The sequence below is a fragment of the Microtus oregoni genome, unplaced genomic scaffold (genome assembly GCF_018167655.1).
Source record: "Microtus oregoni isolate MIOR12 unplaced genomic scaffold, Mior012 000023F_ref0000262, whole genome shotgun sequence".
Taxonomy (NCBI): Eukaryota; Metazoa; Chordata; class Mammalia; order Rodentia; family Cricetidae; genus Microtus; species Microtus oregoni.
Genome location: NW_024543082.1, coordinates 29,824,674 through 29,849,949, shown reverse-complemented (window position 1 = coordinate 29,849,949; position 25,276 = coordinate 29,824,674). Strand labels below are relative to the sequence as shown.

General features: G+C 46.8%; 1 protein-coding gene across 1 annotated transcript in view; it reads left to right on the top strand.

The window, feature by feature from the left end:
• The window catches only part of Bace2 (beta-secretase 2), an 82,410-nt gene that overhangs the window by 43,297 nt on the left and 13,837 nt on the right, over positions 1–25,276 (top strand). The window contains exons 2-7 of the mRNA XM_041673050.1: positions 532–620; positions 8,230–8,446; positions 12,888–13,016; positions 14,185–14,319; positions 15,589–15,690; positions 22,465–22,614. Coding sequence (XP_041528984.1) covers positions 532–620; positions 8,230–8,446; positions 12,888–13,016; positions 14,185–14,319; positions 15,589–15,690; positions 22,465–22,614 — 822 coding nt within the window. The remainder of the gene's footprint in view (positions 1–531; positions 621–8,229; positions 8,447–12,887; positions 13,017–14,184; positions 14,320–15,588; positions 15,691–22,464; positions 22,615–25,276) is intronic.

Here is a 25,276-nt window from a genome sequence, read left to right as displayed (position 1 = left end):
TCTGAACTCCATAAGCACTAGGCACACATGTGGTGCATTTACATACATGCTGGCAAAACACCCATGAAATGAAAATAAAATTCTTAGTAAGGGGATAGTGTGAAAAGTGTCTTCGGGGACTCAACAGGGAGACGAAGGAAAAACTAACAGTGAAGAAGGTTCCTGGGGAACAGAGACCATGGTGGTTCTGATACGCCAAGAAATAGTTAGGAAGCAGGAATTTCCCAGCCAGGGATGGACCTGAGCAAAATCCTATGAGTGACTGAGGAACTGACCATGTTAGTGAGTATTAGTGACTCAAAATCCCTCCACCCCTTGTTTAACAGACCTGTTTGGAAGGCTCCTGAGTATCCGAGGCAAATCTCACATGGCTCTATTATTTCCATATAATTTTATATATCATTTTTTAAACAACATTTCACCCTAAATCAGTGGGGAGATTGGTTTTTGCCAATCAATAAATTGTTGTACTTGACGCTTCTTCAAATAACTTGGAACTTTCCATTTCTTTTTTTCCTTAAAAAACAAAAGCTGCAGATTCTTGTGGACACGGGAAGCAGTAACTTCGCTGTGGCGGGCGCCCCACATTCCTATATAAACTCCTACTTTGATTCAGAGAGGTGAGTGGTTTGGCCACGGCTTCAGTGGCTGGCCTTGGGGTGGGGGGTCCTGGGTCGATATCTTTGAGAATGTATTAGAACAAAACAGCCAGACCATCTATCTCATCTCAAGGGAGCTGTGTGCATAGTTGCACATACGTGTATCTGTATGTGTGTGTGCACGTGCACATGTGTGTAAATGAATGCGCACAGTATGTGCACTTCTCCTTCTGGGGAATATATATCGGGTTTCCCTGATAGCCTTGTGGAATTTCATTTGTGACGTGTTCCTTGGTTACACGGGCACTGCATTTCACAGTGGGGGAACGTGGTTGCAGGGTGAGCCCACCCGTGTGCGTCCCACCCCCTGCTTATCAGGCTCCACTCAGGCGCCAGGAATGTCAAGGTCTCCTGTTTGCACAGCTGAAGAGAGGCCAGTGACGGCCTGTGCCAGTTGGCACCTCACAGCACCTCAGGACAATACTGCCGGTCCCTCCCTCCAAAAACATAGACCTTCTGTATGACTCCACATAGCGATCAAATATCACATCGATAGTCCAGGCACAGCACCTGGCCAGTGATTATCTTGGACCCGAGGAGATTAAGACATGCCCAGAAGTTATTGTTATACTGTGAACCTGTGTGGGTGCCTGTGGGGTTGGGTTATGCTTGTGCCAGTAGGTTGGGTTCTGGTTATTTTTCTGTGGTTCATCCAGGCCTCTGTCTCTATACAGCCCCCAAACCCGCTCATCACACTGCTGGACTGCTGCCCTGGAGAAGGACAGACCTCTCATGTTTAACCCTGTAACCTAGGAGATGCACGAGCAAGGAGTCTTCCTCAATTCCAGCTTCCAGACCTTAGCCCAGTACCAGCACCTTGTAACATGCCTTGAAATGTTCCTACATGAGATCAAAGACCTTGTAACTACCACATGCATAATTCTTAGGAGTCTGAGATAGTGCAGCTGTTCCATATTTGATCCAACACCCACTTCCCTTGCATACCAGGAAGTCCCAACTCACAAACCTGAAGCCGGTGCGTAGCCCACCCTCCCAGCAGTGTGGTAATTCTGTCCTTATCACACATCTGTTGGCATATCATTGACGAGACGGAAGCTGTAAGGCTGGAGCTGGCCAGGGTGATGTGGACATATGGGTGTGTATGATACGTTGAAGGACAATGTCCGGCCAGGAGACAGCCATCTGGCAGCCCCTTGGCTGCTTCATTCTCAGCTCCTTCAGGGTCAGAGGCGTCTTTTGACAAGAGAGACGATGCAGTTGTTGAAATGTGCCAGGGTAAGTCACTGTTGCTGATGCTGTGTGCTTCATCACTCAGTGTTAGTCAACTGTAGACAGCATGTAGCTTTCTCAGGGACCTCCTGCTGTGTTGTCGTTAGTCTGAACCGTGATTCCCACTCCGGCTCCCACAGGTCTCAAATCTTTTTTCCTTGCTTTGTGTTCCTCCTTCAGGTGAACTTTGTGCCTCTAGCCAGATGTATGAGAGGTGGGCAGAAATTCCTCTTCATCCTGTAAGCTGGGCTTCTCAGGCCTCCCTTCATCTGAGTCAGTGGGAACTCCTGGGCTTTCCACTGTTGCTGTGACCCTTCAGCCTTCCTTCCTGCTAAGCCGGCAAAGGAACATAGACACCCCCTCAGCCCTGATGTATTTCCCTCTGCTTTTAAGTAAATAAAAGAAGGACAGCAGAACACACCCAGGTCTAAGAAAAGCATGACTTCTGTCTGTGCTCTCTTTGCCGTTTCTGCCTTCTCCTTGGTGAGGACTGAGATCGGAGGGAACTTGTTTGTGGACTTAGAGTCAGTGGAGACATAACTATTATACAGAATATTTGCTCTCCATGTAAATTATCTTTTGTCTAGTATGTTTGCTGATGTTGGCCATGGTGAGGTTTTTCCACCGCTGTATCTGATGGAAGCCAGAGAACAGCCTCGTTCCTTCTGGATCTCTGACAAAGGTGCCTTTATGGAGATGTGGCCCCCTGCCCTTCTATGTTTGAGTATCAACTTGGCCCTCTGATTTCTTCGTTATAATAGGGCTCCTGGTCGGGCATGGCAGCCTCTGATCCAAGCCCCCAACCTTCAGACGTTCAGGTCTTGTACTTCCTGAAACGTTGTGCAGTAATTGGAGATTTGGCTCGGGGTTCTTTGAGAAGATCTCTTTGATTTGTGGAAGGTGATAGACACTGTGAGTCATTTGTGACTTGTCCCCATCATGAGTCCTCTTTGCAGTCGCTGGATGCCCTAGTGTAACTCTGCAGCAAGAGAGAAAGGGCTACAGCTTTTCAAGTGCATTTTATTCTCAGCCAATAAAATGGCCTCCAACAAACTGGCTCGGTAAAAGATCCAGTTAGGAGCCCGAGCATGCTTGTCTGTTAATGTTGCCTTACTCCTATACTCCACTGGGGAGAAACCAACAGAAACATTGAAGCAATGAACTGATACATTTTATGCAAGGATGCCTATAAGTGGATTAAAAAACCAAGGGACCAGCTGGGATGGCTTTGAGGATATCAAAGGGACACATGGTTGTCTTTCCATGCAGTAGGGGGCAATTCTTTCTCTTGGTTGCTCAGATAATTTTTCAAGACTGCCTGTGGTTGTCCTGCCTATCAGGAGCTGGCTCCTTTGGAGCCTGAGAGCTTGAACCAAGGCTCCCATTCATTCAGCTCTGGTGACTTCTGAAATCATAGACAAGTCACAAGGTACAAATCACCAAGCCCACTGGTGCCAAACTTTGCCATGAGCACGGAAGTCTAGTGAAGAAGCCTCAGCATTCCCTGGGCGGGGTGGCTCAGGAGAACTAGAGCTGACAAGGGCTCACCTTTGAAATCAGCAGCTCAGCCTCTTCCATGTTCTCTAGAAACAATGGTGACTTTCTCTTGAAACAAGATGACCTGAAGTTCTGTTCTTGGCTTCGACTGATCCCTCCTTTAGTCCTGCTTTCCCTGAACTCTCTGAACAGAGGCAGAATGCCTTCCAAATCTTGTTCAAAGTGTTTTTATTGCTGTACGCAGACTCATTCCTAGCCACCCACATCCCTGACTGTTTGCCATGCCTGAGCATCTGGCATGGAGGCCTTGCAAGTGAGAAGCCCATCCAGGGTTTTCTCCTAATGTAATTGACGTGGAAAGCAAGCCAGAGCAGAAACCCAGTGTCAGAAAAGTAAAGGTTTAGCAAACGGAGATGTGGAGCTCACTTTAAAGTGTGGAGAGGACATGCTAGTAACCTCAGGGCTGCTCATGGTGCTACCCAGGCTTCACCTTAGTCTCTCAGATCCAGCAAAGGAGTCCCAAAGAGGGTGCGCTTACAATTAGAGGTTTCCTACGTTCTCTCAGAAAATGTTTTCTACAGGGGCGGCCACCGATTGATCATGTGGAGCTGTTTGAATTAATCACTGCTAAATGAAAGGAAATAAAAGTTCAGCCTTCTGGCACCGTCACATTCCAGTAGCTGCGTGTGGCTTTCATAATGGAGGAGAGAGACGTGGATCAGCTCCATCATCAGAGCAGGTTCTGCCCTGGTCCAGATCACAGCACTGGACCGTTTAGAAGACTGTTGCCCCAGGCAACACCTTCTACCTCTCCCTCCATAGTCGTTATCGTCCGCATCAGGAATGGTCTCTCCTTTTCCAGAGGCAGTCAGACTGTAAGTTTAGGGTGTTTGGTGATATCATCTTAAAGGTGTATTTTCTAGAACAACCTTGAGTTTTCTCGTGGTAGCTCACAGATTGGAGAATCATAGCTGTTTTGTTGCAGACTGGTTGGGAGCCAGGATTTCATTCTTATTTTGTCACACACTAACCTTTCTGGTCTGCATGGGTGGTCTCAGGAGGTACAGTTCTGTTTATCCTGGAATAGTAGGGAACTGAAGCACACAACTCAATAGCTTGTCCCAGCTAGTGAGTGTGGGAGCTTGGATGTGAACTGTGGTACTGTGATTCCCACTGCCTTTTTGTTCTCTGCAAATGAGATGACATCATCCAGAACTATCCATGTACGGCAGCAGCAGGAATCCCAAAGACATGCTGTGTAGATATCACACCAGCTCAGCTTCTTATTCTAGGGAACATGCTAGAGCCTAGAGGAGATGAAAATAAAACACCACTCAAAGCCCAGCTTGGAGAAGTGATGGGGGAAGACAGTTGATGTTCCAGTTAGCTCAAAGAATCCACAGTTGTAGACAGTGGACCAAATCTGACGGCTGCTGGTTGTATAAATAAAGTTTTATTGGGGCACAGCCACACACATTTGCTTCTGTACAGTCGTCTATGACCATTCCCTTGATACAGCACCACAGTTCAGTACCTGCTGCCTAGATTATAAGATGAGCAAATCCAAGAATATCCTTTTGTACACCCTTCATAGAAAAGGTGCCCCGACTCCCGTGCTAAGTCATTCTGCCAGCATTTCTGAACTTGACCTCCTTGCTCAGCATTTATTTTTCTTGCTGCCTTTCACTATAGACACTTTTGTTTCCTCCTGTGTGCTGCCAACACCTGAGCTTGCCTCAGCACCGATCTTCCCATTTGACCCATGCTCAGAAACTCAAGTCCCGAAGGCCTTACCATGAATATCGCATGTCTGCCCCTGCTGACAACCACCTTTCTGTCCGTATCTGCCCATTCTCAGGAGGTTTGAATTAGTTTTTCTTGTTGCCCTGGCAAACTGCCTGACAGTATTAGAAGGAAAGTGTAGGGAGACTTCAGCCACAACTGGCTAGCCTAGGTGTACACATTCTCACAAGCCGCAGCTCTCCTCAGCACCATGTGTTTCTAGTCTTCCGTTAGTCCATTTATCATGGCGATGGAGCCATGCATGCTGCTGGCTGATTTACGCCAGGCTGGACGGCTTCCCTTCAGGGAAGGAGGTGGTCAGTACGAGGCTCCCAACAGTGTTGACATTAACAATGGTGGACAGAAAGTAAACAAACTAGAACTGGAAGAAACAAGCACCTCGTGATGATGGCCTTGAAGATGGGAGTGGAGACAGTTGTAGGTGAAGACGGCTGTGCAGCTCAAAGGCCGGGTTAACAGCATCAGCTTGGACTTCTGTTGCCGCCTCTTTTACTTCACTAATCCCAGAGCAGCCTCCCCACGTAGCTAATTAGACCTGGAAAGCCATGCCAGCTGCTAAAAGGCCCTGACTTTAGACAAGTGATTTAAATAACAGTGCAATTTCAAAAAAAAATGTATAACCTTCTTTTGATGAACATGTACAGATGTCTTTTCTTTAAGTTTCTCATGCATATGAATATTTTAAGCACAAATGAACTGCTAAGATAAGAAAGTGATTTTTTAAAAAAGATCCTCACAGAACCTAGCATAACAATGCCAGTCTTTCAGTTTTACTCACTTCAGTTATGTATGGTGCACCAAGCAGAACCACTGTGTGCCATTTCTTTACATAGCTGCTACACCTTTAAATGTCCATAGCTAGGTGGCCAGTCCTTCGGTCTGTGCACTGAATAAAAATATCTATCTTCTGTGAATTATCCTGAAACTCTTAAACATAAATGACCTCATAATAAAGAAGTTTATTTACCCAAAATGTGCTAGTAGCATCTTGCTCACCAGCAAAGCAATAAACTTCTCAAAAATATTAATGTTGACATTTGAATAAATGATGAAAACTTTCTATTTTAAGAACACATGTCCCATCAGTTGGAAATAGTGCCTTAAAAGAAAAAAAGGGGGGGATTGCTTCATTGGAATTAACTGATATAAAACATTTGCTATTACAATAGTTCTAGAAAATATGCTGAAAATTGCTTCCTGACATTTTAAAATTAAATAGTCAATTATGATTTTTAAAAAAGAAGGAAGATTTATTTTGTTTCACAGTGTGAGGATATAGTCTGCTTTCCTGTCTTGGATTTGTTATGATGACATCTGTGCACAAAAGCAACTTAAGGGAGGGAAGCAGGGTTTGTTTTAGCTCAGTCATGGAGGGGAAGACGAGGCAGCAGGACTGTGAAATAGCTGCTCACATCCTTTCCATAGTAAAGAAGAGAACAATACCTGTCTGTCTCACCTTCCCAATTTGTATGCTCCGAGATCCCCCTGTTCAAGGACTGGTTCCACCCATAATAGGCGAATCTTCTCACCTCAGTTTACATAATCAGAGTAATCAATCCACCTACAGGCATATAGAGAGACCCATCTCCCAAGTGTGATTCTAGATCTGTCAAGTCACACTGGCCATTGTGGTGGGGAAGACGTGGCAGCGGGAACACGAGGCAGCTGGTCACATTGCAACCGTAGACAGGAGGCAGAGAGAGGTGAATGCTGCTGTTCATGTCTCTCTGTTAACCCTTGCGACCCCAGCCCATGGGATGTGCCACCCACATTGGAGTAGGTTGTCCAGCCTCAGCTAACCCTCTTTAGAAAACCCTCACAGGTGGGAGGTGTGTCTCCTAGGTGATTCCCCGCCTGGCCCTATCGATTGTGGAGATTAACTGTCAGACTTGTGCACACAGTGTTCACTTCATGTCTCTTTTCTTGATTATAAAAGGTATTTGTGCAGAAAGCAGAGACGTATTAACTTGAGGTTCTGTTGCAGTTTTAATGTCAAAACTCGGTGGAATAAGATTGTGAGCAAACAGAAGTCTTGGGAAATGCTCAGTGATTTGGCACACCACTAGGAATTTGGTGATTTTCTTCAGGGAACCTGGTTTGAATGCTCATTGTCTTCCTTGGGTCTCTTCCCATACCCCACAGAAACGGCAGACTAATACAGTGTAAGAGTGACCTTTCATGGTCAGAGACTGCAGAGCCTGGCACTGGGTGTCCTCTCCCAGTCAGCCTTTCAGTCCTTGGTCTCCACTACGGTCTCCAACAGGTGGTCACCTCAAGTTGCTCCACGGCCACTCGGCTTATTCCCCAGCTCTTCAGATTCACTCGTGGTGACCTGATATTTTATGTCCTTACATGCTGTCTCTCCTCACAGAGAACCTGGAGAGGGAGCACTCCCATCCACCTCTCCACTGCCTGACTGTGCTTCTGTGACTCAGTACCTCAGGGCTGCACACATCCAAGGCTCTAGGTCGCACCACAGTGTGCTCTGCCCCACAGCACGCCGTCAGTTTTGTCTACTGTATTATGATAGCATTATCAACTCTGAGGCATCAGGGAAGGGCTGTGACATTAGGGGACTCACAAAAGCCTGGGTTTGGGAGAGGCTTGGTTTTTGTCCCTTCACATGGGATCGTTGGATCTCAGTCCCACACAACGAGACACGCTGGTGGAACCTCCTGCCCTTCCTGTGTTGCAGAGTTCAAGCCCAGTGACCCTGCAAAGCCAGATAGCCCAGGGTGTGCCCAGATCTGGGGGTCCTTCAGAAAATGAGATGGCTAGATTAATCCCTTGACTCAGGGCTTTGACTCGAGCATGGGGGGGGAATTCAACTCCAAGGGTGCATGCCGACCTCATGACATCCCTTCCAAATTGTCCATGCTTGTGTCTGTGGAGCATGGACACCGCTTTCTCCTGCGCATCACTTCCTATAGACTGTAAAGGAGCACTGTGAACCATGATGACCAGCTGGGCCACAGCTGTGGCTCAAAGAGCATAGGCCTAGAGACAGAACGCCACAAACTTTTCTTTTCTTCTTCTGCAGATCCAGCACATACCACCCCAAGGGCTTTGATGTCACTGTGAAGTACACACAGGGAAGCTGGACTGGCTTCGTGGGTGAGGACCTTGTCACCATCCCAAAAGGCTTCAACAGCTCTTTCCTGGTCAACATTGCCACGATTTTTGAATCTGAGAATTTCTTTTTGCCTGGGATTAAATGGAATGGAATTCTCGGACTTGCTTACGCTGCCTTGGCCAAGGTAAGGCAGGTCTGTCCGTTCAAGTTAATTAGATGAGCTGATGGGTTTATGAAAACTTGTTATTAAAGGGACTGGAACAGGACTCCTGGGCTGTCCTGGGTGGTAGCTACTAAAAATTGCAAAGCTAATGAGACGCGTGTTCACACAATGAAGTTTCCAGGCATGTCTGCAGCTCGGGGGTAACATTCTTTAAGACATAATGCTAGTTTTCTGTTACTTTTGTTTTGGTGTGTGTGTGTGTGTGTGTGTGTGTGTGTGCACGTGAGTGTACACGTGTATATGTGTTGTGGGGTAAACATCAAACAAATGAATAGAGGCCAGAAGTTGGTATCAGGTGTCTTCATCAGTTACTCTTCGCCTTATTTTTATAAGACTGTCTCTCAGAGCCGGGCGATGGTGGCACACGCCTTTAATCCCAGCACTCGGGAGGCAGAGACAGGCGGATCTCTGTGAGTTCAAGACCAGCCTGGTCTACAGAGCAAGTTCCAGGACAGGCTCCAAAGCCACAGAAAAACCCTGTCTTGAAAAACAAAACAAAACAAAAAAAAAGACTGTCTCTCAGTGAACCTGAAACTTGCCAATTCAGTGAGGCTGACCAGTCAGCACACCCCAGGGAACCCCTTTTTCCTCCTCCCCAGAGCTGGCATTATAGGCTTGTTCTGCTATATCTGACTTTTTACATGAGTTCTGGGGAATCAACCTTAGATCTTCATGATCCTGCTTATATAGCAAGCCCTTTACCAGTTGAGCCATAGTTCCAGCTCCGTTTCGTTGTTTGGTTACTGTTTTTGTTTACTTAATTTCTGTTGTTTTTTTTTAATTTATCAGAATGTGAGTCTTATAGATTGTGGAGTTTGCTTAGAAATGTTGAGGGTGACATTAAAGGAAAACATACATGTAATTAATCTCTTAGGATCGTATGAAGACAAGGCCTATGAGTGACACTCAACCATCACAATGGTAGAGGTGCTCTCTCAGGGCTGAGGGCAGTGCTGTCCTATCACCCCTGGGGACCCTTGGGGAGACACCAGAAACTGGTATGTGATCAAGTGCCCTGTGGAAAGCCAGCCCCTGTAGGAATGACCAGGGAGAAACACCGGAATGCTATGCTTACAAAATCAGAGCCTTCCCAAGACAGGATTGGGTCATAGCCAATGTTTGTGCTTGGATCAATCCAAAGAAACGATGCTTTGCTAGAAGGGGGTAGGCAGGGGAGGATCTACCTGGGGCAGTTGCCAGAGGCAGGCGGATTCCCAAAAGGGCTGTATATGGGAGACAGGCAGGTATTATGCCCATGAGAAAAGCAAAAGGGGTCACCTGTCCTGGCCCTGCTGCTGGGTACCACTCCCTAGCTCAGTGGCTTAGGCCTAAACGTTGAACCCTATTTTAGTGCAGGGAATAGCGTAGCCACATGGGCAGTGGACCTGTTTGGCCCGGGACAATATAGAAAAGATTGTTCATCCACCCTGTGGAACAAGTGCTCAGTTCCAGCCTTTCAACAATGGTGTGTGTGGACAGCAAATGGGGAATCACAAGCCCTTTGAGTCTCCTGGAGAAGTGGCTTACCGAGTGCTTGTCAGATGCCAGGCAGAGGACATCACAAGACAGCCATTCATGTACCTCATGTTTCCATGAGGCAGACCCTGTGAGGCTCTTGCATTCCTTTTACACATGTGGTCGCTTCAATGAAGAGCTTTAGCATTGACTGAAGCATGAGCCCCAGGCCACTCTCGCTCTGTGGTAGAGCTAGGACTGGCTCAAAAGCCCCTTTGTTCTTGGCATTGTGGACAGACTTCGTAGATGTGAAGACTGGCATAGAACCTGGGTTCCTAAGTCCCCTTCTGCTGACAGCGTGACCCTGACCTTGGGTAAATCATATCTTTGGGTGGAAATGAAGGAGAAGATGATTTTAATGCTAATTATTCTGAAGAACAAGCCTCAATTAAGTGGAATTAATAATGTATAAAGCCTTCATGAGAAGAGACTACCTTGGGGTTTCTGGGGAGGCTCCAGACTCTTCCCCATGACCTTTTTATCTTTTCATCTGTGAAATCCCAAGATTTCTGATGGTTAGTTTCATAATCTCTGTAGGGTGTGGGGTGCATCTAGAACGACCAGCTGGGTAGCCTAGATCAGGTTCTTACCCCTGAAACAGTGGGGCTGGCTGAGGACTGGGTGGTGGTCCTCGTGTGGGTGCCCTGGTGGGTAAGGCAGGCATCACAACCACTAGGGGGCACCTTATGTTGCAGATTCCAGCCCCGATTGTACACCCCTTAGATCTGGATTTTTCAGGGTTGGTTCTGAACAACTCTAGATTTTTCAGTCCTTGAGGGATTCTGAGGCCTAAGACTTAAGGACAAAATGACTCATAAAATAACACCATGAACTATGCATGTGTCGGGTTGTAACGAGACTTTCTCTTTCCCACCAACCAGCTCCCAAATCATGACACAGAGACTTATAATTAATTTTGAAAGCCCGGCCTTAGCTTAGGCTTGTTTCTAACTAGCTCGTATAACTTTAATTAACCCGTTTCAATTAATCTACATGCTGCTGCAGGACTTGTGACTTTTACCTTTCTTCTTCTATGTCCTGCTTCCTCTACATCCAGCCGAAGACGTCCCCTTTCTTCTTTCCAGAGCTCTCTTTGTCCAAAAGTCCCACCTATACCTTCTGCCTAGCTATTGGCTATTTAACTTTTTATTAAACCAATCACAATGACATATCTTTATACAATGTAGTCAAATATTTGTAATATCAGGCTCTTTCCATGCAGAGACCTTGGGCCTCTTAACCCCCAGAACAAGTCTGACAGGCAACTGTGGTCACAGTTGCCAGATAAAGGGAACAAAGAACTAGTCAAACTAGTCAGGACCAGTTCAAGAATTGGCCAGACGTGAAGCAAACACTCATCCTCTGCTGCCTCTTAGGAAGGGGAACCAGACCCCAGCCACCCCTTGGTGAACTCTGGCTCTCAGTCCATCCAGACACCCAGCCTTTCTGCAGAAATCACATGGGAGATGGTGCTAAATCCAGAGCAGGATTACAGGAACAGAGACAGAAGGAGGAGGTAGCCAGAGAGTGGACTGAGGAGGTGGGAGGCTCCTCATTCGTGCTGGAGCTTAGAATTCTCATGACTAGTAAGCAGCTATTCCTTCAGAGTGACCAGGAACAGGGTTTCTGTACCACAGCTGAGCATTGCATTTGTCTGGAGAAACTGGCAACCCAAGCAAGGCGTGGTGCTGCATGCCGGTGACCCCAGCTGTTCTCAAGATCAAATCAAGAAGATTGCTGAGTTGAAGAGCAACCTAGGCCACATAGTGAAATTCTGTCTCAGGTGAAAGCAAACAGTAAAATTCTGGCAACTCATGGTAGCCAGCCCTGGTATCTCTCCATTGCCAAAGTCTAAACTAACTTCCTTCATGGCACCTGCTAGTCTATCCTAGCCCAAAGCTCTTTACAAAATGCCTCCTTCACCATGGACACTCTTGTGAAATGTCCTTCAAACACGTAGCTCCATGCAGGAGAGGCACAGGGCAAAGGAAGTCTGTAATCCTGCATTGAGGAATGACCTGACTGTTGAAGCCCGTGATGACTGGAATACCAGGGACTGGGATGTGGGTCCCTGGTCCTTGTAGGTCAATGGTTATTTGTATGTTGGATGGCTTTGGGGCTAGGTGGGACTCTTAGAGTAACTGTGTTCTCCTGCTCCAAGTATCTAAGCCCAAATCAGTAACCCACTACCACAGGTTCACATACCTTCTATCTTGATACGGTGATAAACAGCTTGGTAGCATCCCAATAGCTTCTGGACATATAATACTTTAGTGGTATAACCTCAAATGCCAGCTAGAAGGAAGCAATGTGGGAGACTTATGAGTGATCACACCCTGTTTCAAGCATGTGTGTTGATTACCATGAAGATTCTTTTTTTAACATAATTTTTTATTGATTCTTTGGAAATTTCATATCATGTATACCAGTCCCACTCACCTCCCAGTCCCTCCCTATCCGCTCCTCATCCCTGCAGTATGCCTTCCAAATTAATTTTTAAAAAACCAATTCACTCCTCCACCTTTCCAACACCTCTTCATTCATCCTAGTAGTACCATAAGCTGTTGTGTGTCACACAATATACCCTTTTGCCCTAACATCCAGACACACAATGTCCATCGCAATGAGATGTTGGTTTGGTTCAAGGTCTCTGGCAAACCATCGTTACTTGTCCCTCATCCAAACTCCTCTCAGATGTCCTTTTTTAAAAATTGTTTTTATTGAGCTATATATTTTTCTCCACCCCCTCCCTTCGTCTCCCCTCCCCTTCTACCCCCTCCTAACCATGAAGACTCTGAAGTAGAAAGTCCAAGAATATCAAAGGAGAGCCATGTTGACTACACTCAGTGGTCACAAAGCAGTAACTGTCTCCTCCACCTTTCTGCAGCCATCAAGTTCTCTGGAGACCTTCTTTGATTCCCTGGTGGTCCAAGCAAAGATTCCGGACATTTTCTCCATGCAGATGTGCGGGGCTGGATTGCCAGTAGCTGGATCTGGTACCAACGGAGGTAGTCTTGTGGGTATCTCTCAGTCTTAAAGGGATGAAAAAAAAATCACAAATTGATGGGGTTTCTGTTTTATTAAAAACAAATCAGAACTATTAGACACACAGTCTCATATAGGTACTGGTCAGACACCATATAGGAAATGGTTAACTACTGCTAAATATTAGGTACCATAGCAGGATTTAATGGTAATTTAATAACTTTGTCATACAACCTTTAGAAGATGGATAATGGTCCAGCCATCTAAAAATATGATTCTCATTGCTTCTCGAAACTCCACCAAGACAATAAGTTTTTTCTTATTGTCCTTTGAAAATACACAAAGCAGCTGGTTTTCTATGAGAAGATGTACCAGCAAGTAAGGGATAGTGGGGAGGTACAGCAAGTGGTCCTCTTCTAAGTAGGGCATACACACCTAGGATTTCCATGCACTTAATGGGAAGCAGAGCCACTCTCCCATCTTCCTCCCACTTCTCTTCCTCCTCTTCATTCGACCCACACACAAGCGCATAGCACCCAGAAAAAAATGTTTAGAAGGAAATGAAATCAGGGCAGTGTTGCCCATTGGGATGGTGCAGGCCAACCTTCCCTGCAGAGGAAGGGAGAGTACAGAGGAAGATAAGAAGGACCCCACTTTGGGAGGTGTTTCTAGTCCCTGTTCTCATGGCAGCAGGATCAGCACCAATCATTGCCTTCTGCTAACAGCCCACCTGCCCCGAACACTTTTATCGTCTCTTTCTGAAGGGGCAGGGAGGCCTAGGATTGTGGGGTAACATTGTTTTTGCAAAAACAGTGTCTTGATTAGGAAATCTTATGGTCTGTTGCCCTTATCTCTGGCTTCTGAGGCCGTAAATCAGTGCCAGTCAGGGTGGTTTAACTACTCTGCTGCATTTGTTTGAGGGAACTCTCAGCATCATGGAGGTGAATCTGAATGCCTGGGATACCAGTGGAACATCTTTGTCAGACTAGGGCAAAGTATTGTGGGACATGACTAATACCCTCCCAAGATCTTCAATAAATGGGGAATTTTGAAGCATCGCTATTAGCTGTAGAGCATCAGAATAAAGTGCAGGTACTGTTTTGAATGGGTTTTACCCTGAGTAAATGCTTCTCTGTGGAAGCTATTGGTGTAGCCACATAGTTTTTACCTCTTACATTTGTACCTGCTTTTCTTCCCAGGTCCTGGGTGGGATTGAACCAAGTTTGTATAAAGGAGACATCTGGTATACCCCAATTAAAGAGGAATGGTACTATCAGATAGAGATCCTGAAATTGGAAATCGGAGGCCAGAGCCTCAACCTGGACTGCAGAGAGGTGAGAACCTTCCAATCCTGTTGGATTCTGCCTGTAGGTGCTGGAGAAGACTTCAGTATTTAACCAGGACCTGGGCATGAACTCATAAGGTGTGTCGTCATATTACAGGGTAGCTCAGAAGATCCTTACAAGAAGACACAGCCTTTATCCATGATGAGTACAAATCAGTAAATTATATGCATGTGTACACACACACACACACACTATATAGCCTTAATATAGGTGCTGAATATTGAAGAGAGTGACCAACTTCATTTTCATCTTCTGGTCATCTTGGCCAGATGGTTCCTCAACTGTGTTGAAAAGAACCTTTATCAGGATAGAAAATGGAGATTGAACTGTCATTAGCTTTATCCTCCTTGAACAACACACACACACACACACACACACACACACACACACAATTTAAGGCCCCAAAGGTACAGCTGCTTAACAGTGCCACCAGGAAGACCCGCAGGCATCTCGCATTGGCCACACACCTGTCTCACACTGCCTTTGACTTCTTTTGTGTTGTGTTATTAAAATTATGACAATTTGAGGAAGCCTCAGTCCTGTGTGCCAGTGTTCAAATGGCTTCTGAAGCTTACTACTCAGTGACTATACAGCTCCTTGTAGCACTTCCCCTCCTGTTGACTCCACATGTGTCCACACTGCCCTGCATTGCTCATGATTACAAACACCTGTAATAAATGTTGGTCTACCCCAGTGCTGTTGAGTTGGGTCCCACGTCTACATTTCTGCACTGTCAAAGGTCCTTAGTTACCACTGAAGTCTCCAGGCTCATAGCAAATAAAATAGAGTACAAAGTGTGTGTTATGTGTGTGTTGTTATTAAAACAAAAGCAAATAGAGGTGTCCAACCAGAGTTGTCCTTCTTTTTCTGCTGGTCAAATAATAGAGAAGTAAATTTTGAATAGTTTGTAAGTAACTTTTAAAAGAATCATTTTAATCTCTAAAGTCCAGTGGCCCATCCCTCTGCCCGTCATGAGGGAAGGGCAACTTGGGCAGCTCCAAGAAGGCAAAAGGCTCTGCCTAGGAACTCAGGGCTGTGGCTCCGTTCCTTTCTTGTGCCTCAGATAGTTCATCTACGGAGGGAAAGCAGCGGCATGGGTGCCCCCTGACTCCTGAGCTCTGGAGATAAAATGACTCGTAGTCACCACTGAGCTACTGTGGCTGCATGAAGTTGTCAGTGACAGACACAGTGATGGAAACGGGATCACAATGGATGAGATTTGCAGCCGTGCTCAGTGCTTTCCCCTTCTTGTTTTAGTATAATGCGGACAAGGCCATCGTGGACAGTGGCACCACGCTCCTGCGCCTGCCCCAGAAGGTGTTCGATGCGGTGGTGGAAGCCGTGGCACGCACATCTCTGGTGAGTCCCCAGGTGTTTGGGAGTGTTCCAGAACACAGCTGTGTGTTTTCAGTCTCTGGACTATTGCTCGGTGTTCTGAGGATTTTAAAGAGTGGTTGTTTTGTAAATTGTCGCTTATAGAGTTACCTTTTGATGTGAATCTATCCATAAACAATACCCTGTCTCGAAAAACAACAACAACAACAAAAAAAAAAAACAATATCTTCATGTCAACTTCAGAGGGTTTGGTTCTGAGTGTGCAATATTTCCAGTGTTTTAACTAATAGTTGAGTTTACACAAGAGGTTTTTTTTTTTTAATCTGGGGTAAAAAAATTATCTGCAGCATGATTACGTCATATGCTTCTTACAGAAATAATATGGTCTGGGGACAGTATTGCCAAGTGATACGCTTCTTATGCAGACATTATGGGGTATACTAATAACCAGACTCACCTGGATAAGATAGCTCATTGGGTAAAGGTGCTTACCAATCAAGTCTGACATCCTGAGTGGGATCCCCAGAACCAGTGGGAAGGTGGAAGGAAAGAACCGGCTCCACAAAGTTGTCCTCCACATGGATGCTGTGCCACAGGTGTCTTCCCTCCCACAGTAACAATACACAATAAAATCTAAAAAATAAATGAAACTTTAAAAACACGACAGTTTACAGCTGCTTCTGTGTTACACAGCACATGGCCTTTCCGTAAGCTTCGTACACAAAATGACCTTGAAAAGTGTGGTGTGTCAGTGTGTAAGACAGTTACACGGCTGTTTGCTGTCGCTCTGCCTCTCCACAGCCATCAGTGCGTAGGTATGCTCACACCAGCACCACTGTTGACCTGTGAGGGAAGCGCTGGGCTGTGACGACACATGGCTATGATGTGTCCAGAGAGAGGAATGGTCCCCTCCATTTTGGTCTGGGGACCACCACTGTTTCCTCATGCTTTCACGGGTATGAAAACTTACCTAGCATGACCGTGTGCTAAAGTTACAGGGAAGCACAGTTGTATTCGTGTCCTTTAAAACGAAAGAAATAAGCCCCAAATCTGCTCCCTCTTCGGTCTTCATCCAAACTGGAATGGCGTCTAAACATTATATAGGAGACAAGCCAGTTGGCCAAAGTAACGTTGTTTCATGGCCATATCCTGAAATATAAATATATCCTGATTGAGAACAGTGTATTATTAGTCAGGGTCCTCTAAAGAAACAGAACTGGTAGAATGAATATAATTGATTTATTAGATTGACTCATGATAAGCCAACAGTGACTGCCAGCTGATAGCCAAGACTAGCTGTCAAAACCAGCATAGCTTCTAATGCTTGCCTACTGTTTCTGCCAGCACCATCTCAACTTTCCAGTCAGTGCAGACCAATAGTATGGACCACAAACGCCTGTCCGGGGCAGGGGAGATGGCTCCGTGTCTGGGGCACTTGCTGTGTGAGCATGAGGACTGGGATTCCGAGCCTCAGAATCCATGTCAGAGCAGGCAAGTGTGGTGGCTTCCCGGAATTCTGCACTCGGGAGGCAGGGGCAGGATTCTCATGGCAGGCTGGCTCGCTAGACAAGCTGGAATTGGTGAGCTCTGGGTCAGCAAGAGACCTTACCCCAGTAGAGTGAAGAGACACTGAGGAAGGCACTCATGTTAACTTCAGGCCTCCACATATATCATAGTTAGGGTTTTTGTTGCTGCAAGACCAAAAGAAACCTGGGGAAGAAAGAGTTTATTTCAGCTCACATCTTTCATGTTACGATCCATCGCTGAAGGAAGTCAGGGCAGGAACTTCCATCAGGAACCGAGAAGCAGGAGCTGATACAGAGGCCAAGGAGGGGTGCTGCTTACTGACTTGTTCCCCATGGTTTGCTCAGCCTAGCCTACTTTCTTATAGCACCCAGGACCACCTTCCCTGGGGTGGTCCTACTGATGGTGAAATTGGCCTTTCTGTATCAGTCATCAACCGAGAAAATGTACCACAGGTTTCCCCACAAGCCAATCAATTAAAGGTCTTCTCAGATATGTTTAGGTTTGTGTAAAGTTGACGTAAAACTAGCCAGCAACCGCACATATACACACTTGCAATCGTACCTGCATATATGAGCACACACATGTAGGCATGCACACATGAAAACATTCCTATCACATACACACATGAAAACATCAGTCTGTGCAGCAGCGGGCGTCAAAGGGTGTGTATTTATTAGTGGCTTGCTCATGGCTGGGACACGACACCTCACAGAAAGATTTGTGTTCTTCATGGTTTCAGAGGTGTCAGCTCATTGTGGTGGGGAAGTTGAGGCAGAGCAGAGAAGCACGTGTCGTACTATCCAGGACGCAGATAAAGGGAATACAGGAGAGGGCCAGGGCAAGACAAAGCTCTAGACCCTTCCCCAGTACCCTCTGCTAGCTGGACTGCACCTCCCACCTTAATGTTCTCCCCCACAATGCCATGATTTTCTGAATCCCTCAAGGAAATAACGTCAGGTCAGATCCCCAGTACTGAATCACTTCCCAGAAGCCCAGCAAATGGGGGGACACTCCATATTCAATACATACCAAGTAAGACTAAATCCCCTCCAGTTTCCTCTGTTTGGTAGCAGGGAACCCTTAGAGAGGACCCCCGCTTCCATCTGGGTTTGTTGAGACTGTTTCTATATAGTTCCCTCTGTCATCTTTATCTACCACCTGGGTGCATCCCTATCCCTTCTTCCATCGTGACTTCTCTCATAGCTTGGCTGTTAGGCTGGGTGACCCATCAAGGGCTACTTGGGAGGCCAGGGTGCCCAGCATTTCTTCCATGTCAGCGTGGCTGACCAACTGTTGGGCCGTCTGCTGCCTCCCTTACTCTGCCATGTCTCTGGTGCTGCCCTCTGCTGCTATTTCTCCATGTCAGCTTGCTCCACACTTCTGAAAGTCTGAAAGAAAAGACCCTCTAGAGAGAAGCCTTTTATTAGGACCAAGGCTGCAACACCAGGGGACGAGCCCCAGAGTAGGTCTCCCAGCCGACTACTGTGTGAACCTGAACAGGAACAGCCTGTTTGTACAGCTCAAGAAGGGGTGTCTAAGCCAATCGCAGCATTTGTGTGACCACTAACAGACATTTGCTCTGAACCAATCACAGCCATTCATTTGGGACCAATTATAGCCTTGCCTCTTAGCACCTCTCCAAACAATACCTTTTCTAGACTACAGGAGAATTGCTCCCTGCTTGGCCAGGGTGGACATGGTTACAGAATCATCTGGAGTTCATCTGGGCTTGTCACAACAAAAAGTCTTGTAGTAAATATTTCAAGCAGCCCCTGCCATCTTTGCATAGTCTGAAGGCATCTCTGGAATGTTCTGTGTGGCCAATACCAGTGAAGAGCAGTCAGGCTGTCTGCTAGGCTGATAGTTGCTTTGCTCAAGACAGGCAGAGCAGCAAGGGGTAGTCCACCAGCTGCTAACTAAGGAATCAAATCGCTCTGTGCCCAGATCTATGCTTATTTACAGGAAAAATGAGCATCAGAGGTGTAGTTAAATTAAAAGCTTAACATTGATTGATTTTGTAACTGGTTTGTGCAGTGCTGGCTCCATCCTGTGCCCAGAGAGAGCTGAGTGTCCCTTGTCTTTCTCATGCCTACTCACGGTCCTCACTAGAGAACTAAACATGAACATATTGTGCCCAGGGTCTGCATGGGATACTGGCAAGGGGCTGGAGTGAGACCAAAAATGGCCAAATCCCAGCTACTGGCAGGAAAGCATATAACCATGTCTGTGTGTTATATTCCAGCAGAAATCTGGGATGAGAGAGGTATCAGTTATTCTCTCCCCAAATTGCAGAAACCTGGATCTATATAGGAAGAACACCCAGCAGGAAAGTGTCACAGGTTTTGGTTTCCAGTGTCGGGCAGTGGTCCTGAACAGCCCTGCCAAAATCAGAGCAAATCCATATCTCTGCCAACAGCTGCTACACCCAAAAAAATGCCAAGTCAGTCTTTCCATGCTGTAAAGTTAGAATGCTTGCTTAAAATCAGACCCTACTTAAAATAAGGAGCATATGCCCTGTGCTTAAATATAAGTCTGTCCTCTGAGGGAGTAGTGTGAGCGCCTTCAGGCTTTATATTTCTGAGCTCTGAAGGATATTTTCAAGAGTCACGGGGACCACATGGGTGTCAGGTGTGCAGCCAGCAAGCCACACACGAGCCTGTGTGGGTTAGTGGAGGGGCGAGGGGTTCATACCTTGAGTTCGTCTCAGCATCTGATGACTTAAGCAAACCACGAGGAAGAGGCAAGGAGATTACGGCATTTGTTTTCTGTGTCTAAAATTATCCTCTGATTTCACTCGGCACCTGCACCAGGGAGGAAAGGCAGGAGATTGCCAACCTTGGGCAGGGCTTATTCTTGTAGTGTGAGTGTCCTTTGCCTTACAGTGTAGGGCCTCTGGACGTCAGTTCCCTTTACCTGCAGGCCTCATGGAAGCCCATGCTCTTGGCCTGGGTTAGATCTAGACTAGAAGGTACTATAAGGCCTGAGCTCTGTCCCTCAGTGTGTGTGTTTTCAGGCAGGATGTAGAAAGAAATGGTTCTAGATCTGTGCATGAAAGGGATCTTCTGGAGCCCTAAGATCCACATCCCAGCTGTTGCATCCCAGCCATGGTCAGCCCAGCACCTCCTTGGCTGTAGAGCCCGCCATCAAAGTGGGATCTACACAAAGTGCCTCCCAATCTAAAAACTGATCTGAGGTCGGAATACAGCAGCCCCTGGGGATGTTTTCAGGAACAGAAAATACACGCCTGGTCTGTCTGGGACTCACTCTTTATGGGAGCTGGCCATGTGCTTCACTGGAATACTGGGCACTCCCGGGAGGCCCAGGCTCTTACCTCAGTCAAGTCCAGCAAGATGATAAATCCTCTGTCCTGATTACCTCATCAGGGGAAGGGCCCTATGATACATACTGGTGATCCATCACTTCTCTAAGAGACAAAAATATATTAACACCTGCATTAGAAACCTAACAAGTCTACCATGACTGTGCAGGTGACTTCACACCCCCAGAGAGTGGGTGGTGGTACCTAGCAGGGGTCATTGTTGCACACAGCACTTACCTGGCATTCAGGATGTAGGTGTCACCTCTTTCTCAGGACTGGCTTCCTGGCCCTAGCTTCTCCCGATCTCACGAAGAGTCTCTCATCCCCCATCACCATCTGCTAGTGACTCTAGAGAACATATCTATCCTGGCCGTCCCCTAGAGATCAGGGAACTCAGGACACAGATGAACTGCACACATGTCCTCTTAATGACACTGTATTGCTGCTGAACGCAGACCTGAGTAAATGGAGTGTAGACTTTGACTGTTTCACATCAGCCCTGAGTCTCTCCCAGACTCCCCTGGCCTTTCTTCCTGCCACGGCACCCAGTGGGCAGGTTCCTGTCAACACCTTTGCTGCGGCTCTGCCTACCGCCTTTCTCTCACTCCCTGGGAAGCTCCACTGGTGGCAGTCCACCCCCACCCTTGGCCACATGTCCCCATAGCTCTGTCAGACACATTCCTTCCACCAACGTGTGGCTTAGGCACAGCCCAGCACCTGTAACTGAGATAGCACAAGTCTAAGGAAGCTGCTCATTTCCCTGCAGGTAGAAGTGGGTGAGTGGGTGGCATTGCCTTTCCTGTTCTTGATGGGAAATACGGGTGGCCTTTTGATCCTGAGTGTCACTCATTTTTCCCACATGTCCTCAGTGTTGTCTTTGTGTAGGCATTGGGCCCACATAGTGATACACACACAAGCACTGCAGGGGACACTGTCCTGAGATGTTCTAGGTTCAAGTCCAGGATCATTCATCACCAAGAAGCAAGATTTGTTACCATGACCTCCCCAGGGAAAGGCCGAGTGAGAGGGCTAGTGTTAAGGCAGGAGTCAGGGAGGCTTTCTGGGCTGAGGTCTTCAGGGGGGTGTTTAAGAAGAACACTGCATTAGGAAGCAACTAATGTCCTGAATCCCTGGAGTCCCGATTCAGGCAATGCCCCAGAGAGCCTAAGAGGCCGCCGTGATGGGAAGTTTTAACTGTCATATTGGTACAAAGTAGACGCAGGAAGAGAATTACAGTTGAAGAATTAGCTAGATGAGGTTGGCTTGTGAGCATGTCTGTGAGGATTATCTAGATTGTTCATTGATATGAAATACCCAGCCCATTGTGGGTGGCACTATTCTCCAGCCGGGGCCTGACTGTGTAAGAGAAGAGAAAACTGGGAGAAGGCAGGCAGACAGCACAAGTGAGTTTCTTTCTGCTCTCAGCTGTGACTACAATGCCTCTAGCTGCTTCTCAATCCTGACCTGAACTGTAAGAGGAGTGGTCCACAGTTCACACAAAAGCCTAAGCTGCTTTTTGGTCAGGGTATTTTATCACAGCAACAGAAACGGAACTAGAATAGATACGTTCAGAACTTCTGTCTTCTAAAGGCACGTTGCTGTGTGGCCTTGGGGAAGTTGTCACACTAATCTCTGCTTTGGTTCCCTCCCTAGTGTTGTGAAAGGGAACGTTGCCACAAGGGTTGGAGTGTTGGAAGGCTGAGGTCCTCGTCTGCCAAGTGTTTTAACAGTGCCTAATCCCAGGAAGTGATCTGGTGTCTTAGCGTTTTAATAATAATTATCATGTCATCAGCATCACTTCCAGAAGACTGATGTCCCTGTCATTCTGTCCTGATGAGACGTTGTTTATTCCCGTGGGCGTCTAGTGCTGGGACCGGACCAGGAAAGTAGAGAACCATTTCCTCTTTTGTACCAGGCTAGTCCCTGCTTCTCACAGGATCTGTTTTGTCTAGATTCCAGAGTTTTCTGATGGCTTCTGGACAGGGGCCCAGCTGGCATGCTGGACAAATTCTGAAACGCCATGGGCATATTTCCCCAAGATCTCTATCTACCTGAGAGATGAGAACTCTAGTCGCTCCTTCCGAATCACCATCCTGCCACAGGTACGAACTTGGATCCGTGGTCTTCTCCTTATTTTCACGTGCAACTCACAAAAGCAGATTTCACGCATGACTAGGCACCTGTGGCCACAATGACGCCACCACACTGTTGCTTGTTCATGAGCCTACAGGTCTTCTGGTCTCTGACAGTTTGCTTCAAATGGTCCTGGTCAGGAGGGAGTGGACCGGTATCGGCTGGAGCCTGGGATGGTATGGGCTCAGCTCACATGTCTAGGGTCAGGTTAGTGACATGACAATCCCGTGTGTCTTTCAACCACCAGAGAGCACGGGTGACAGTGGGGTTCTGAGAGGAAAGAGCCCCATACAGTCCCGGAGCACTGGCCCTTTTCCCTCCCTGTTGTCACCAAGAGGAGCCTGCAGTGGACCTAGATTCTAGAGCTAGGGACACAACCTCCCCCTCTCCCTGCAGGGAGTCACGTAGCCTCAAGGCATAGCCGCAGGGAAAGGTGAAGAACTTGAGGATATTGATGACATCTGCCAAGGCTCCATTTCTGCTTTGTCTTTGTATCAGCACACTGGACTGTCAGAAGTGAAGGCCTCATACTGTAACAGCAGGAACTTTTTCTCCCAAGGGGCTCAGCAGATAAAGTTCTGTCTTCCTGGGCCATGTTCCCCTGTCCGCTCTCCCAATCCTCTTCCCCTGGGCCCTGGCTTTGTTATCAAGAAAAACAAACCTATGAACATAGTTGAGCATATACTTTTGTTGTATGATAGGGGTCCTTGGGCTTCCCACAGGTCAGGGAACCCTGATTGCTCTTCGAGCAGATGAGGGAGGGGGACTTGATCGGGGGAGGGGGGGGAATGGGAAGCGGTTGCAGGGACGAGGCAGAAATCCTTAATAAATAAATAAATTTAAATTTAAAAAAAAATAAAGATAAATCTCTAAAAACAAAAAAAGAAAAAAAAGAAAAACAAACCTAGTACAGAAAAACCCCAGTTAGCTGTCCTTCCTGATCTCACCAGAGGTGGCACTGTGGAGCCATTTCCCTGCAACAGGCCTCTGCCTAACCCTCCCTTAAAGTCTAGGGAAGTCAGACACCAGAATCTTAGAATGGGACTTTGGGCACGCGCATCTCTCTCTCTCTCTCTCTCTCTCTCTCTCTCTCTCTCTCTCTCTCTCTCTCTCTCTCTCATATACACACACACACACACTTTTTTTTTTTATTTAAAACATCCTCTAGCCCAACAGGAAATTCTGAGTTTCTTCATACACCCATGAAAATGTGCTTACTCTCACCTGAGATACTGCCAGTTGTTCGTTTGTGCTACTTTGATTTAAAGTAGGCAAGTTGTTTTTGTTTGCTGAGATTCAGCAAGATTAAGTGTTCTCATAAGTTACAAAGTGTATGGTCTAGATCTTTCATATTTATTTAGGCCGTGTCTCACTATGCATGCCAGATGAGCCTTATACTCAAGTTTGCCTGCTTTTGTCTCCAAGTCCATTATCTGGAGTTCTTGCTGGAAGAGACACCCGAAAGGACCAACTAAAAGATGCAAACACTCTGCATGGCATCTGACCACTTACTCGTGTCTTCATATCTGATACATAGTCTTCTGCTTCTCTGTAGTTTGTTCTTCCAGAGGCAGTGAGCGGTACATTCTACACGTACTTAGGCAACCTCTAAAACCTTAGATCCAGGTGTTACTGTGGAAACTACATATGATCCCACAGCTCTTCCTGACTTAAGTAGATCCTCTCCAGAAGTTGTGTGCCCCATTTCACCAGCCAAGCTTCAGCCCACACATTCATTTAACATGCATTTTCCAGGCCTGGGCTCTAGGCTGAGGTCCCCAGACTCCAGGGAATGGTGGTTAACTCCGTGCTTGGAGACAATGCTTGCTGACAGGTAGCCTAACAATGCAAGACGGTAACTGCAGAGTCAGCCCACTGGAGTGGAGCCCTGCGTTCATGCATGCAAACCCACACTCAGACACGTGCACATATATGCTCGGTTGAAATTGAGAATAAGAATCTTTAAAAACTAAAGTTTATTGAGACACTTTTATTTATTCTGTGTGTCTTTTACATCATATATCTCGATCCCATTCATTCCCCATCCCTTCACACCCACCCTCTGCCACCACAGCCCCCCAAATAAAACAAATTTAAGAGGGAAAAAAGGAAATAAAAAATGGGAAGGAATTAAAAATCTCATCATGGAAGCTGCAGTGTGACCCAAGTGTTACTGTAAACCCCTTTGTCCATATATCTCTGCTTGCTAGTGTTCATTACAAAGAGTCATTGGTTGGTCTGGTTTGAGGCCCCTGGTCCCCAGTATACATTTGATACTGGGCCCCCAGTAGAATACTTCCTGGACATCCTTCTGCTTCCCTGTGTTCTGGAGATCTTGCAGCTTGGGCCAGCAGGTCAGGTCATTTCAGGTGCTCCAGCAGATCATAGATGGGGTGGATATCTGGGCCTAGGCATCTGTAGGGCTGGTCCACCAGATAGGAAATAGAGAAAGCTCTCCCATGGTCACAGTTTTGGGGCTGGCTCACCTACACCTGTGCTAACAGTGTTGGTTCTATTGTGTTGCCTTGGTGAGGTACACGGCCTGCTCTCCTAAGTGTTGCGGGTGGTGGGGTACAGGGCCTGCTTTGAGATACTTTTGATCTCATGTCCCAGATGCGTGGGGTGATATCA